Raw genomic sequence first — 16,490 nt, 5'->3', positions numbered from 1 at the left:
TATTTGAGTATTTGAATGATAAAAATGCAAAACATATGATAAACCAAAATATGAAAGTACGTGATGTCTCTTTTGATTAAATTGTTTTAATTTAATTGATTTCACATAATTTTATGTCATTTAATCAATTTATTCATTTAATGATTTAAAAAATACATTTTCTTTGTCCTCATTAATAAAAAGTCATGTGTTTTGATGTTTTATTGTCTTAATATGTTTTATTCATCCCTTTTCTGTTCCCTATCTGTAATAAATGGCGTTTTGTCTGCAAAAGGATGAGAAAAATCAGCAGTTAGTTACTAATACATGGCTAAAACTGGTAAGGATTTTCATACTAAACTATTGCTAATATATCTAACATTTTATATAATATTTTTTTTATTTATTATTATTTTCTCTAAAGTAAACAATATAACTAACTAAATACAAAATTATAATTGAATTTTATGTATAAAATAACAATACCATATTTAGCTATATATATGTAGTATACAGTAAAAGTATTTTTAAAACTAAACATATCTAAAAACTAATCTAAAGTTTACTTAAAAATCTAATGCTTTTTAGTAAAAAAAATTGAGGGAAGAGAGAAAAGACTTAAATTAAGTGTTTTGTCCAAACAATAGTGTATTTTCACAATTTATAGATATATATAGACTCACAAATTCCGGTGCTGTGAATCCAATCCTAAATTTAATTTCCTTTTTTTAATATATTGTAATACAGCAATGCTTTCTCTGTGTTTTATAATTTTTGTATACAGCATTGCTTAATATAAATTATTATTTTTATTTATCTAAAATTTCCCCTTTCTTTTGATCACTTATTGTTTGTTACATTTAAAAACTATATGACTATTATAAATGTATAATATTTGCTGATATTAAAAAATAAGAAAACAAAAATAATATAAAATTTTTATGTGTTGTTTATAATTTATATATATATATATATATATATATACTGTATATATACGGTATAAGATTATATAGATATATGTTATCGATATACACACTATTGAAAATTCGAAGCAAAACCTAATCTGTTTTTTTAAGTTTTATTTTTATGTTTTTATATTTTCACTGCAATGCACTTCCAATATATTAGATATGATATGATAGGTATGTTTTTATTGGGCACACATGTTATGTTATGTTATGTCTATTAATCCTTAATTTATAGCTGCCATCTAAACTAGACTGACCCACATTACAGGCCTTTTTGTATTATATAAGAATACTTTCGTTATTATTAAACACATGATAATAGTGATAATAATATCAATAACAAGATTAATAAATATATTATATATTATACAAAAAAATTTAACAATATATTAATCGTAATGAAAACTAAAATTTTATTATTCATACTAATATGATAGTAATGTTTTACAGTTATTTATACTTTTAATATAATATCTATTATTGTATAACCATTTTAGTGATAAAAGTCTTTTATATTACTAATTTTAACAGAAATATGAGTTTACTAACCAAAACTTGTAAACATATTTACTATAGCATATAATTTTATAATTAATAGCATAATTAACTATTTAATTATTAATAAGTTTAATTAGAATAAAATAAACAATAATTATGTAAATTAAAATTTATAAAATTTTACAATTTTACAATTTTACAATTTTACAATTTTACAATTTTACAATTTTACAATTTTACAATTTTACAATTTTACAATTTTACAATTTTACAATTTTACAATTTTACAATTTTACAATTTTACAATTTTACAATTTTACAATTTTACAATTTTACAATTTTACAATTTTACAATTTTACAATTTTACAATTTTACAATTTTACAATTTTACAATTTTACAATTTTACAATTTTACAATTTTACAATTTTACAATTTTACAATTTTATTAATTAGTAAATAAAAAGAGTAATTTTATCTTTGTATAATTTATTATATTGTATTACATAATATTGTACTGTATTAACATTGAAAAAATTTATTATACAAAAAAAATTCAATCGATTTGTGACACAACTAACTGATAATTGTTTAATTTATAATTAATATTATTAGTTATTATCAGTTAGTTGTGTCACAAATCGATTGAATTTTTTTTGTATAATAAATTTTTTCAATGTTAATACAGTACAATATTATGTAATACAATATAATAAATTATTTGCATTTTATGTCATACTTTTTTTTCCTTTAAACGACTTGTGGTTTTTAAAATTTGAGTAAAATCAGAGATTGTTGTGTGAATAATACAATACAATGTCGATATTATTATTGTAATTTAGTTAATTGTTTAATTTATAATTAATATTATTAGTTATTAACTAAATTACAATAATAATATCGACATTGTATTGTATTATTCACACAACAATCTCTGATTTTACTCAAATTTTAAAAACCACAAGTCGTTTAAAGGAAAAAAAAGTATGACATAAAATGCAAATAAATTATTATATATATAAATTATAATATGCTATTAAATATAAATTAATTATTCAGTTTTTTGTTAATAATTTATACATAACACGCATACACTGTATTATAAGTATTTAATTTAATTGATCATATCTGTAATAAATTCTAAATGTAGTTATTATTTTTCAATTAAATAATTGCAAATTTTAAGAAAGTCAAATTTAAATATGAATGTATAATTTAATTTTTTTAAATAAAACATTTTTTTGTTATATTATTAAAATAATCTTTAAAAAAAAATTATTGAGTCATTTAAATAAAGTTTTATTTGAGTTAATTTTAGAAATAATTAAAGAATTAAATTTTTTATATATTCTATACTTATATTAATCTAATTTAGATTAAAATAATATAAAATTTGTTTAGTCTATTTGTAATTCAGAGTCAGTAATAACTTTTATTATTTAAAAATTGTTTAGATATAAAAATGCATTTCAATTATATAATAATAATGTTATTATATATAAAATGAAAATTCATTGAATCGTAGTGATAAAAGCTTTTAATATTTTGTGAATTTCTAAATAAACTTTAATATATTAATATACTGTATAATACACTGTATACAGTATTACTAAATGTAATTTTTCTGTATTTGAATTTGCATATAAAATAATACACTTCAGTGATAATACTGTTAAATTATATTAAAATTATACTATGACTATACAAACAATAACTTTAAACTTTTATTTTTTAAGATTTTTATTAAATAATAATTCAATTACTAATTAGTAATAATAAATTGTATTTAATAACAATACTGTACAGTATAATATAATATATACTGAGTATATTATATGATAAATATTTTTTTAAATTTAAAAATCATATTAGCTATTTATGGTATTATATTTTTGTTACTCTTAATGTATAAAAACGAGAAACAGTTTTGTTAAATATTCAATAGACTAATTCAATTACTTAATTGTTTGATATATATATACCGTATATGTTAAGTATTTTGCACATAAAGATGATAAAAAGCATAAAATGATTTTCACAAAAATTGTTTGTTTTATATTTTTATCGATTAGTTTATTATTCATCAAAGCAGTAGACGACACAAACACATTGTTAAGATATAACCTCCAAATGAGATAATATTATGTTAGAAATTTTTCGGCACATATCTTAATAGCCAAATATAAAAATCTTTATATATATATACAGTATTAATATATTCTGTTAGATATAATATAATATCTACTATAAGACTGTGTTATAAACGAAGAATATTCTATTTGTTATAAATCATATTAATATACTCATTGATCGGTTGTTGTATTTGCTAACAATGCTAACAGTGCTAACAGTGTTAACAGTGCTAACAGTGCTAACAGTGCTAACGGTAACATTCAATAACAACCGTGTGATATATGAATATAGTTTACGCTGATATGGCTCTTATGGGTAAATAACTTATATAATATATGGTCATCACTTGTTTAACACATATTTTTTAATTAATTAAAATTTAGATCTAACATTTAGAAAAAGATAACTTATTAAAATATGTTATTATTAAAAGTAATATTATACTTATATCTTATGGTAAATTATTATATAATTCATATTTATAAATATTTACTCTCTAAAATACATTATAGTATAATAATTATTATATTATATTTTTTGATATTATTTTAAAGTTTCTAGTTTCACTTTGATTTTTGATTTTAAATAATATAATAAAATTAATAATAAAATTAATTATACAAAAGTTTATAATTTTCATAAATGCTAAATAAAAAGTGAATTTAAGCAAAAATTTTCATATATTTTTCAATATCATTTAATAAATATGAATACAACAGAAATATTGCAATAATTATAATACCGTATATTTATTTTTGCAGTTAGTTATGTGACTCATAAATATTTTAGTTATTTCAGTAATTTATATTTAATATTTATATAAAATTACACATTTTTATGCTAACATAATCAAAAATATAAGAATAATAATTATTAAATTTTTTAAAGCTGTTTTTTATTTTTTTTAAATGTAGATGACATTTTGAGAATATTATTTACTTATATAAATTAAAATTATTATTTGTGATGATTATTAAATTTTATGTTTTGATAACTATTATAGAAATATATTTATGAATTTATAAAAATTATTGGTCATTCATTTACTAATAATGTTTTTTATTTACATTTAAAATATGTAATAAGTTTAAAATAAGACACTAAAACAAGTCTATAATTTAATAATTACATAATTTATTTTATATTTAATTTGCTATTTATTGCTATAAAAATTATTGTATAGTAGAATAATAATATACATAGTTTATTTTATTTTTTATATTAAAAATATAATAATTTTATGAAAATTTTATACTTTATTATTTCTTATATACAATATAATATTAATAGTATTAAAGTATTGATTATAATATATTAGATTTTTTAATATTTATAAACTTTAAAGTTTGAAAACTTATTTGTAAATATAAAAATGACAAAATATGTTATGACAAATTTATAAATATATATAGGCTTACATATAAAATGCGAGTTTTTAAAATATTAATATTAAAAGATAGTAAGCAAAATGATAGAAAAGCAAAATATTAAATTATATTTTATAAATCGATAGTAAATATTAGACTATTGCCTGAAAATGTAAATTTTCAAATATCGTTAGTGAGAAGTCAAGAGGTTTATAGTAACAAAAATTTTATTAAATGACAGTTAGATATTGAAGACCAACTGTGAATCAATAGAGGATTAAGAGTACAATTGAAATAAATTTGAAAAAAGCTTTGACCTAACAATACAACATATCTATTGTATTCATATCTTATGTTAGCATTTGATGGCCAAAGCAATTGAATCATTAAAATATGTTTTCGCTTTAGTACTAAACTCTCTCATCACTGACTTTTCAATAGTGTTTGTAATGCAAGAATCAGATATCAGTTACGATTAGTTACAATAGTTATCATAACATCAAAATAAAAATGACAATTATTTAAAATTTATTGATATAACTGAGTATTCAATACACGACTGTCTATATATAGGAATGGGTTGACACTAATCTCCGTTGGAATGCCAGTGAATACGGAGGTATTCAAGACTTGAGAATAACTCCCGACAAGATCTGGAAACCAGATATTCTTATGTATAATAGGTTTGTATATTATATTTATATAGAATATACAGTAATATTGATAAATGTATTACTTTAAACACAATTATATGATTTGATTTATTGGTCAACAGTGCTGATGAAAAATTTGACGGCACTTTTCATACAAATATAGTGGTCCGCAATAATGGTAGCTGTTTATATGTGCCTCCCGGTAGGTCTAACCATAATTTCAATTTTTATATATTACTTTTATACCATATATATATATATATTTATATATATATACCACATATGACTGATTCTCAAATAGTTATTGTTAGTGAAGATTATAAAAATATAACATATATAAAAATAGTCTGAACTTTTTAAAAATAATTTTTTATTTAAATTAAATATTGATTTTTGATGAATAAATTTAAATATTATTTGAAAAGATTTTCACTAATAAATAAGCAAAACATTAGTAAAAGTTAACAAAGAATGAGTCAGTAAGTGAGTGGGTGTGTGTGTATCTGTATGTATGTATGTATGTATGTATGTATGTATGTATGTGTGTGTGTGTGTGTGTGTGTGTGTGTGTGTGTGTGTGTGTGTGTGTGTGTGTGTTTGTGTTTGTGTGTGTTTGTGTAGAATTGTTGATTAAAATTGAAATGATATTACAATAAAAGTTATTTGGATGCAAATGATAGTAATGTTAATTTGTTAGTTTATTTTTGACTGTTATTTATTATATAATATTATATTAAAGGCATATTTAAGAGCACCTGTAAGATCGATATAACATGGTTTCCATTTGATGATCAAAAATGTGAGATGAAGTTTGGCAGCTGGACGTGAGTTATACTTTTATATTGATATCACACCTCAATTATAATAGACTGACTCTAAATACATATTACCTATAATGTTGTTGTATTTCTAATGAGACACACATTTAATAAGTGCTAAACATAACAACTAATATAACATTACTTTGCTTTTAACATTAGATACGATGGATTTGCATTAGATTTAAGACTTTCAAGTGAAGATGGAGGAGATATATCCACTTATATAGCAAACGGAGAGTGGGTTCTTATGGGTCAGTAATCAAACTACTTATATATATTACTTTCTTATATTAAGTCTTTCATTAAATAATTATTATATTATTTTATTTCAATTAATAATTAGACATATTGTTGACAAACTCAATAATCAAATTTATAACAATTAAGTTTAAATTGATTCAAATTATTTGAAAAACAAAAAAATTTAAATATATATTAAATTATAGATTTTTTTTATCATTTGACTCTTTAATTTATATGTAGGTCCTATGAGAGACAGTAATGTCAGTTATAGGAAAGCACTTGAATTTAAAATTATTACTATTTTAGTTCATAGCCTATATATGTTAGATTGTAAACTTATTATTAAATATATGTTTTTATGGTTATAAACATAATATATTTGTATAATACACATATTTCATTTTAACCTTGGGCAGTTTTGTGTAAAGTTTACATTTGTATTTAACATACTATACATGTAGTAGTTAAGCATTGTTACAATTGTATTATAAGTTATCGTTAAAGGATATTTTTATTTTTTCGTCAAATAAATTTCCCTATTGACTACATATATTTATTTAAGAAAAAACTAATTTAAAATTATAAAAAATGTTTATTGTGATTTAGTTGAATAATAAATAAAAAAAATTACTTTAAACATAAATTTATACAATAACATATAAACAGTTTAATGCAATATACTGTATGTTTTACTATTAAATATTGTGTTAATAATAAAAATAATAATAAGCGTTATTTTGATTGGAAATAACAAAAATTGTTATTATTATTATACTGTTGTCTAAACAGGTGTACCGGGAGTTCGTACAGTACTATACTATGCCTGTTGTCCGGAGCCTTATGTGGACATAACGTTCACAATTAAGATCAGACGGAGGACTCTGTATTATGGCTTCAATCTAATAATTCCTTCGGTTATTATATCATCGATGACTTTATTGAGTTTTACATTACCTCCAGATTCTGGAGAGAAGTTGACTCTTGGAGTAACCATTTTGCTCAGTATGATTGTAAGCACTCAGTACTACATTTTTTTTTCTCTCTCTCTCTTTCAAACTATATATTTATGTATCATTTAATAAAATATTGAGAACATAACTATTAGATTTCATACACTTATATATTTTATTTCTGTAATATCTTTAATATTATAGGTATTTCTCATGCAATTGGCTGAAATAATGCCAGGTTTTCATACAATTTTTCTAAATTTTCTATTTATTGATAATTTGATTGAATTTCTAATTGTTATTTACATTATATTTTATTGATATATACCAAAACCACAGCCACATCTGACTCCGTATCGATTGTCGGTAATTATAAGTTTGATTTATTTACTACCTTATCATCGAAAAAATTGAGTCACTATTTGAATCAATAGTATATTTATACCAATGATTTATATATACTATTCACTTGTCATTAAAGAAAACATACAAACAAACAGACGTATAGCACATAAATATTTTTATTTTAGTATATACTGTATGTTGGTATACATACAGTCAAAAAATCTATTAACTAATGTGATAAATATGTTAATATTACAAAACCCTTCGACCAATTTTAATGTTGTTTATTTTAAAATATATTTTATCCCTCGATTTATAAATGATAAAAAATATTTTATCAAAAATTTGAAGTCATTTTTTAAAACTAATTTTAGTTAAAACATTAAAATTATTATTTGCTTAGTAAACTACTTTTATTTGTTGAAATATGTTTAGTTACTTTTAGATAGTTCACGTACAATTATTTTATTTGAATTTAATTAATTATAAATTAAAAGAATAACATATTTATAATAAAGTTTATACTTAAAAAATTAAACATTTTTTGAAAAAATGATTTTTTAATAAAATTAAAGTAGTTATTTTAATATTTTCAAGTTAAATAAAACATTTCTGTTAATAAAGTAAGTTTTGTACTTTAAAAATAAAAATTCTAAATATTCTAACTATAAATATACATAATTTTGGCTAAAATTGAATTATAAAATTAATTACAAAAGTTTAGTAATTTTTTAATAATTTATAAATATTCATATAAATTATATACAGTATCTTCATTTTAAAATAAACATTAAAATTGGTCAAAGGGTTTTTGTAATAACATTTTTATGACTTTATTTAGTAGATTTCTTGACCAGTGATTGAAAAGTGGTATCAATGATAACTTTTTTTAGTTTGAATTTATTTTCAAATTTATTTATTTAAACACACTTGTAAATATTTAAAAATATACACATATAAGTTATAACATATAAAAATTGTATTGAAAATTATAATGAAAATGTTTTTTTTTAATTTTCAATTACTAATATATACTATACACTCTGTTATATATATTCATATTTAACTTTCTCGATAAATTAAATTTTATTATATAATTGATTAATAAAAATTTAATTAACATATCTAAAAAGTTTATTTTTAAAATTATATTTCTATTTTAAATTGTAATGAAATTTTTATATATCTTTCTATATTGTATAAATAATACATTTAAAAATAGGTCATTGTTAAAAATATTCATTACAACAAATTTTATATTGTAACCATATAGGCTTTAAATAACATTAAATTAAAAAAATATTTTAAAGTATAAATTTATTAAAAGAATATCTTTAATAAATCTACAGTAAATGTCAGATACAACTTTACTAAAATAAACTCAAATAAAAATCATATTTGTTTTAGATAAATATAGCTATTTTTAGTCATTAAGTTAATTTTAATTTAATTTATTATTTTATATTATATTTATCAATTCATTTGATGTGTAAATTTCGCATAATTAATGTTATTGAATACTAAGTTAGGTAACGCTATTAAAAGTAAATATATTGAAACGATAAACTAATGTTTAATAACATTAATACATTAATACATAAATAAAATTAAATAATTAACATAATCTTAATTAACAAATGAGGCTAAATTGAATTAGATAACTACAAATAGTTATATGATTTTTTAGTAACGCAATGAATGACTGAACATTTACAGCTGCTTTAATCAAGATATCCAATAATTTAGTTATTAAAGTATTTAAATTTTTAATATTAAACATACAGTTTATAAATGCAATGAAAGTAAAAAGTAATCAAAATATTTTTTTTATTGCTTCAATATTTTAATCGTAAATTGACTTTTTTTTAAAAAACAAACTGTGATTTTATTTACCAAAAATGTTCACATAATACACCAGTCATACTGAACTGTATATAAATTATATCAGTATATTGTGTGCAAACTTGTGTGACGAGAAATAAAGTTGTCATAAATAAAATATATTTTTAAGGATAAAGTATTCAAAATATAGAATAATGTTCAGTAATAAAAATAAAATGATAGTTTTTAATGTATCAATATAAATTATAAATAAATACAAAAAAATAAAATTAAAAAATTGAACAATAGACACTATTTTAAATATAATATTATATATAGGTATATCATAATTAATAATTCCCAATATTGTGTAACACTCTTAAACTGTATACTAGCATACTATACCTGTTTTTAATGCAACTTTTATATGTGAATACAAATCATATATTACATCAATAGATATCAAATTTGTTATATTAAAATTATGTTAGTAATAAATTATACTAAAATAAATATCTGAATAGTGACTCAATATTTTATTTAAAATATAAGTAATTCAAAAATATTAATAAATTGTTTTTATTTGCTCTTTTAGGGTCATATTTTGCGTGCATAATGTATGTACATATGTATCATTCATATAAAAATTTAGTTCATAACGATATACTCTAATAGTATTTTGTAATGCATTGTTAAGAATAATTTTTTATTTATGAAATACAATACAGTATTTGTATGTATAAACAAATGAGTTTAAAAAAATGTTTATTCTAAACTAACTTAAAATTAATTGAACGATAAGCTTTATCAAAGATTTATATATATATTTATTTATGTTTGGGTAGAAAAATAAAATTTACTAAAATAATTGTAATAATTGCAACAAAACTGATTTTGATTGTGTGTGTTGTGTGTGAACCAGGATTATGGTTGCGTTTTCGGTAGTGATGACCGTAATTGTGCTTAATTTCCACCACAGAACTACTGAACATCACGATATGCCACAATGGGTTAGTACTATAAATATATTCATTAGTACACTATATTACAAAACTTGTTTTAATATTATTTAAATATATATTTAAAAATTTATATAAAGAATATTTGGTAAATGGGTTGCAGTTTGTTATAAGTTAAAAAAAACAATTAGTTTAAATTAAATCTATTCATAGTTTAGTAATTAATAGCATTTAAAAATTATCTAATTTTTCTAATTATAAAACAAACAATTTTTTAAATATTTATTGATTTAAAACAATTTAGTTGATAATTAATTACATGTTTGTGTCTATTGTTATCTCTAATATTTTTGGTGTTTATTCCCAATTGAATTATGTGATAATTTTCACATGGATTACATAAAACACAACACTTGTTTAGACATAATCAACATAAATGAATTAAACAACACTTAATAATAAATATCTATTAAAACTAATAGAAAACAAACAAAAGTTGTCAAAACATTAATTATTTAAACATAAACTCTAACCTTTTGATAAAATTTATTTAATTTAAATTCAGATTAGTTTAGTTTTATATTGTTTATTTAATAATATAAATATTGACAAAACTGTGCTTTTATTAGATTTAGTTAAATAAATTGATATAATTAAACCAAACAATAATATGATATATGTATAGATCCGTACAATTATCCTGACGTGGTTGCCGTGGATTCTAATGATTGATAGACCGGGTAAAGTCAAGCCTCCGAGGGGTCGACATAACCAGACATCATCCGCTTCGCCAATTAAACGCCAAGAAGTGGCCAGTATTAGCAACAAATTAAAAGAATTGGAACAATTACATACACATACACACCATCGACATCATGGTTCCCATGTCTTAGATGGAGACGAAGATTTTAGTCAAATGCAATCGTCGACAACCCATTGTTCGGGTGGCGCCTGTTATTGCTATTCAAATCTAGATTCATATCACCCAACAGTGTTTAGTGTGCAAAATAGATGCGATGATACGGATGTCGGTGCTTATAATGACTCGTCACCGACCGAGACGTGTCCACATCATCACAACAATGTGTCCGCCTCTATGTGTGTCCGTGATTTACAGCCTATATTTCGTGAATTAAAATTTATAACAAACCGTATGCGACGTGAAGATGAACTCCAAGAGATTATCAGCGAATGGAAGTTTGCAGCGATGGTTATCGACAGACTCTGTCTTATATTGTTCTCCACTTTTGCCGTCATCTCTACTGCCGTTTGCCTCTTGTCTGCGCCACATCTCATCGCTTAACAGCAAATCATTAAACTATTTAATCAAACAATCAATCAATAAAATCAATCAATAAATCATTATTAATAAATAAATTGTATCATATTGATAGGCTAAACAATTAATTGATAATTAATTATAATTTATTCAATATGTATTTAAAACTTACAATTTAATTAGGCTAAAAATTTGAGTAAGTATTTGGTATACAGATATAAGTATAATACTGTAACATTGTATAACAGAGAATATACTGTACATTATTGTGGCAAATATTTTGCTTTATATAATTTTAATTTAATAAATAATATAGTATTATACATAACTATTTATAATATATTATTAATATATTCTATAAATATATATATATAGTATATACACTTTATAGTAAAACAAGAACAGTATATACTTTATATACCGATAATATATAGATAATACGATATTATATATTATTAAGCGAATAATGTGCTAAATAAACAAGAATATAATTAATGTTAATATTAATTAAACAAAATATTTTATAAATATGAATAATATATATATAATATACATTATTTGTGATTCATATAAATATATATATTTTTGTTTGCTTGTTGTTCACTAAAATTACATTTTAGACATAAAATGCAAGTTATTTCACTGACACATATATAGAGTGATATAGTGTTGTGAGACCTGAGAGCTTCACTTTATCAATGGATCAATAATTTTAATTTTCTAACTCAAACTACAAATGTCTTATATTTGACGGATCTTATTGACTGCAAATATGTTTTAAATTATTAATTGTATCAACAATATAGTATTATTGCTTAATAATTGTTTTAGTATTTTACTTTAAAAATTAACACAAATGCTTATTTACATTCTATTATATTATACAGTATTGTTTAGTTTTATATTATATAATTTATATAGTTTAAAGCAACATGAAAATACAATATATAGGATATATATAGTATATAAATGATAAATAAATAGATAAATAAATAGATAAAGTACATACAGTAGTATGAAAAATATTCAAGAGTTTACATACATTTACAAAGCAAACATATTTGATGTATTAGTTTAAATGATTAGCTCTAAAAAATATTTATAAAAAATGACATTTACTTATTACATATTTATTTGATAAGATTTAAATTATATATATGTATATATCAAAAAATTTTATATTTAATTTTGTTTTAAATGTTATATTAAATATAACTAATAAATTGTTAATTATTTAGATTAAAATTTTAAAGAAATTTACTATAAATTATTTATAATTAAATATAGTATAATTGAGTAATTAAAATAATTGCAACTCTAATATTGTTATTGTAAATATATAAAAATATAGTTGTGTTAAAATAATAATAATATAAAATAAAATAAATTAAATATATATATAATTATAAGTAATCCATAAATAATTTTTAAAAAACTTTCAAAAATATTAATAACTAGTGAAATAAAAATAAGATATTAATGTACAGTATTTAAAAAATTAATATATCATAAATACAGTATATATAATTTATTTAAAATAATTTTAAATAACTATAATGTTTATTTGAATTCTTTATAATTGTAAATATTTTTTAATTTTGAATAAAATAAATAACAACATTTTTAAACAATTTTAAATATCTTTTTAAACAATATTGTTTTAATTGTTCTTTTTTATATTTATTTAATATTTGTTTAATAGAAAATCTTTAATCGAGGGATAACTCTTGTTGAGAGAGAAATATAATATAGAGATTAAAAATAGAAAACAAATTTAGTTTATTTAAAATATATTTGTTAATATTTATTTATAATTAAATAAATATAATAATAATAGTTAAACTATTATAGTTTTAGATAACTAAGATTATGTTTAAATAAATAAATAATATGTAATAATATTTTAATTATTTGCTATTTAATAGCATTTGTGTTTATAGCTGACTAATAATTTATCAATAAATCCTAATTTCATAATGTTTTACTCACCCACTCACCCACTTTATGATTGAAATGGTATAAACTATTTATTACTAAACTCAGGTAAGATTTAAATTTACTATTATTTTTAAAATATTGTACAATCATATGATATCTTATACTTTTCAACCATACTTTCATTACTCACTCAATCTTTTTACGCAAATACGGCTCTATATCACTGAATATAGTGTAATAGTATTTACAAATGTAATATATTTATTGATTACTTAATGGTAACTTTGATTTTTTTTGATAAGTTTTTAAAAATTAAAGACAAAATTATCATTATTTATAATTATTAATACGAAAAATAAATAGTAATTTGTTATTTAATTAAAAAAAGTTTCATTATAGCTTTACTTAATTTGCATTATTATTTAATAAAAAACAATTTTGAATATTTAATTACTGTTTAAATTTTATGCATATTATTTGTAAAGTATTCACAAAATAAATATTTATACTATTTTAGCAATTATATGATGATATTATTAAACTCATTGCATATTATTATTATTAGTACTATATTTAAAATGCGTTCAAAGAATAGTATGTTTAATAAAGTTTATTTTATTATAAATCAGTGAATCATTACACTGTATATACTGTACTATAATATATAAACTGTACTGTATATACTCATTATACAGTTATTATCTCATTTGTTTTAGTATTTATAATAATTAATTTATAGTAGTGTTACATTATTAGAGTTGGCAAAAACAAAAATAAATTTCTAAAAAGTTTTTATAACAAAAATGTTATTATGATATTTGTTATATTATAACAATACATAATATCAATAATTGCAAATAATAACTAAATATTATTAATTGTATTTTAATTAATTTGCAAAATAATAATAAATTTAGTTAGTTAAATTAAACATAAAATATAATTGAATGATAAAAAAGTTATTTTTATAAGACTAATTATAATTAGATAATTGTCTAATTATAATTAGTCTTATAAAAATCATATTAATTTTATAGATATTGATAATATTTGTATAGTAATTTAGTGTACCGTATAATAATATAATATCTATAAATATGGGGATTCCATAGCATAATAATAAACTAAAATTTCTATAGAAATTTATTCCTGAGAAATTTACTAGAAATTTTCTTTAAAAAATTTATTAAAAATTTCTATTTGCCCATCTCTATTTATAATATAGCAGAAACTAAAACACATCTAAAATTTTACATCAATATTAGTTACAAAAAAACACACACACTGTATATATAATATATCAATGAAATGAATTGTTTAATAAATAAATATATATATATACAGTATATATTTATTTATTAAACAATTCATTTCATTGATATATTATATATACAGTGTGTGTTATTACTTATTATATACCTGCATATATTATTGATAAAATTGACACTTTAATATATATTGAAAATTATATTTTAAATATTATAATTTATTTAAATACAAAATTTAGCAAATATGAAAACATATATAAAATTATTTTAAGTTTTGCGTCTTTTTAAGCTAAATTGATTACAAAAGTTGATGCATTTTTTAAGTGTATACTTAAGTTTAAAAACATAACATTACATAATACTCTTCTTATAAAACATAATTAAATATTCAAACATTAGATTAAATTATTTTGTTTCAAATTTAAAATCTTACATTTTTAATATAATAAAATCATTTCAAATTATATAAAATAAAACATTACACTCATTAAAATTATTGAAGTAATGCATTAATATTATTTTTGTGGATGTCTTTATATACGATATTATAATTAAATAAATTTAGTTGTTTCTTAAGTAATTATCAATAAGTAATATTTTTATTATTACTTTTATAAGCTTAAATGATACAAATATATATATATATATATAAAATACGAATATTGGAATTATATAAATTAACAATAGATTCTTCAATTTTATTATTGGTATTAAATTTTTAAAAATTATTTAAATTATTAAAATAAAGTTTTTTTATCATCAAAGTATTGAATTGAAAATGAAAACATTAAAATCAAAAATAAATTAAATTACAAAAAAGGTTTGTAAGTGTGATATGAATGATACAAATATATATTTTTGTATATTCTGAGCACAAGAATATTCTCTATATATTGAGTATTATAATGGAAAGGGATTAAAGTAACCGAAGTAACGGTGCGCATGAGTTTTGCACAATAAGATGTAGTTAAACAACAAAATTCATTGCTATTAGGATTTTTAGATACAAAATACAGAATTTGTGAAATGTCTTTACAGTACTYTTACCGTATATTTTAAATAATAAAAGCATTTCTGAGTCTAGAAAATTAAAAATTAATGTTTTTATTAATGAGTTTATATATATTTTAGTCTAAGATTGTTAGTGATTTATATTTGTTTTATTGTCATTGCTTTTAGTAATAGAAAGTATTGGCCAACATTTTGGACGCCATTCATATTTATTTTTATTATTTACCCCAAAAACATATTAAACTCTCATATCTACTA

General features: G+C 19.5%; 1 protein-coding gene across 1 annotated transcript in view; it reads left to right on the top strand.

Annotated features, from left to right (window-relative positions):
- Positions 1–12,039, top strand: part of LOC128958325 (neuronal acetylcholine receptor subunit alpha-7-like) — a 33,293-nt gene extending 21,254 nt beyond the window's left edge. The window contains exons 4-14 of the mRNA XM_054304166.1: positions 275–319; positions 5,518–5,627; positions 5,720–5,799; positions 6,337–6,421; positions 6,578–6,669; positions 7,451–7,671; positions 7,816–7,849; positions 7,951–7,977; positions 10,373–10,394; positions 10,700–10,787; positions 11,422–12,039. Coding sequence (XP_054160141.1) covers positions 275–319; positions 5,518–5,627; positions 5,720–5,799; positions 6,337–6,421; positions 6,578–6,669; positions 7,451–7,671; positions 7,816–7,849; positions 7,951–7,977; positions 10,373–10,394; positions 10,700–10,787; positions 11,422–12,039 — 1,422 coding nt within the window. The remainder of the gene's footprint in view (positions 1–274; positions 320–5,517; positions 5,628–5,719; positions 5,800–6,336; positions 6,422–6,577; positions 6,670–7,450; positions 7,672–7,815; positions 7,850–7,950; positions 7,978–10,372; positions 10,395–10,699; positions 10,788–11,421) is intronic.
- Positions 12,040–16,490: the final 4,451 nt, after the last annotated feature.

Source organism: Oppia nitens, unplaced genomic scaffold (assembly GCF_028296485.1).
Source record: "Oppia nitens isolate AA-2021 unplaced genomic scaffold, nextdenovo-longstitch-racon4-pilon3 scaffold3_pilon_pilon_pilon, whole genome shotgun sequence".
Lineage (NCBI taxonomy): Eukaryota > Metazoa > Arthropoda > Arachnida > Sarcoptiformes > Oppiidae > Oppia > Oppia nitens.
The sequence above is the reverse complement of the archived record's forward strand: the minus strand, read 5'-3'. Positions and strand labels throughout refer to the sequence as shown.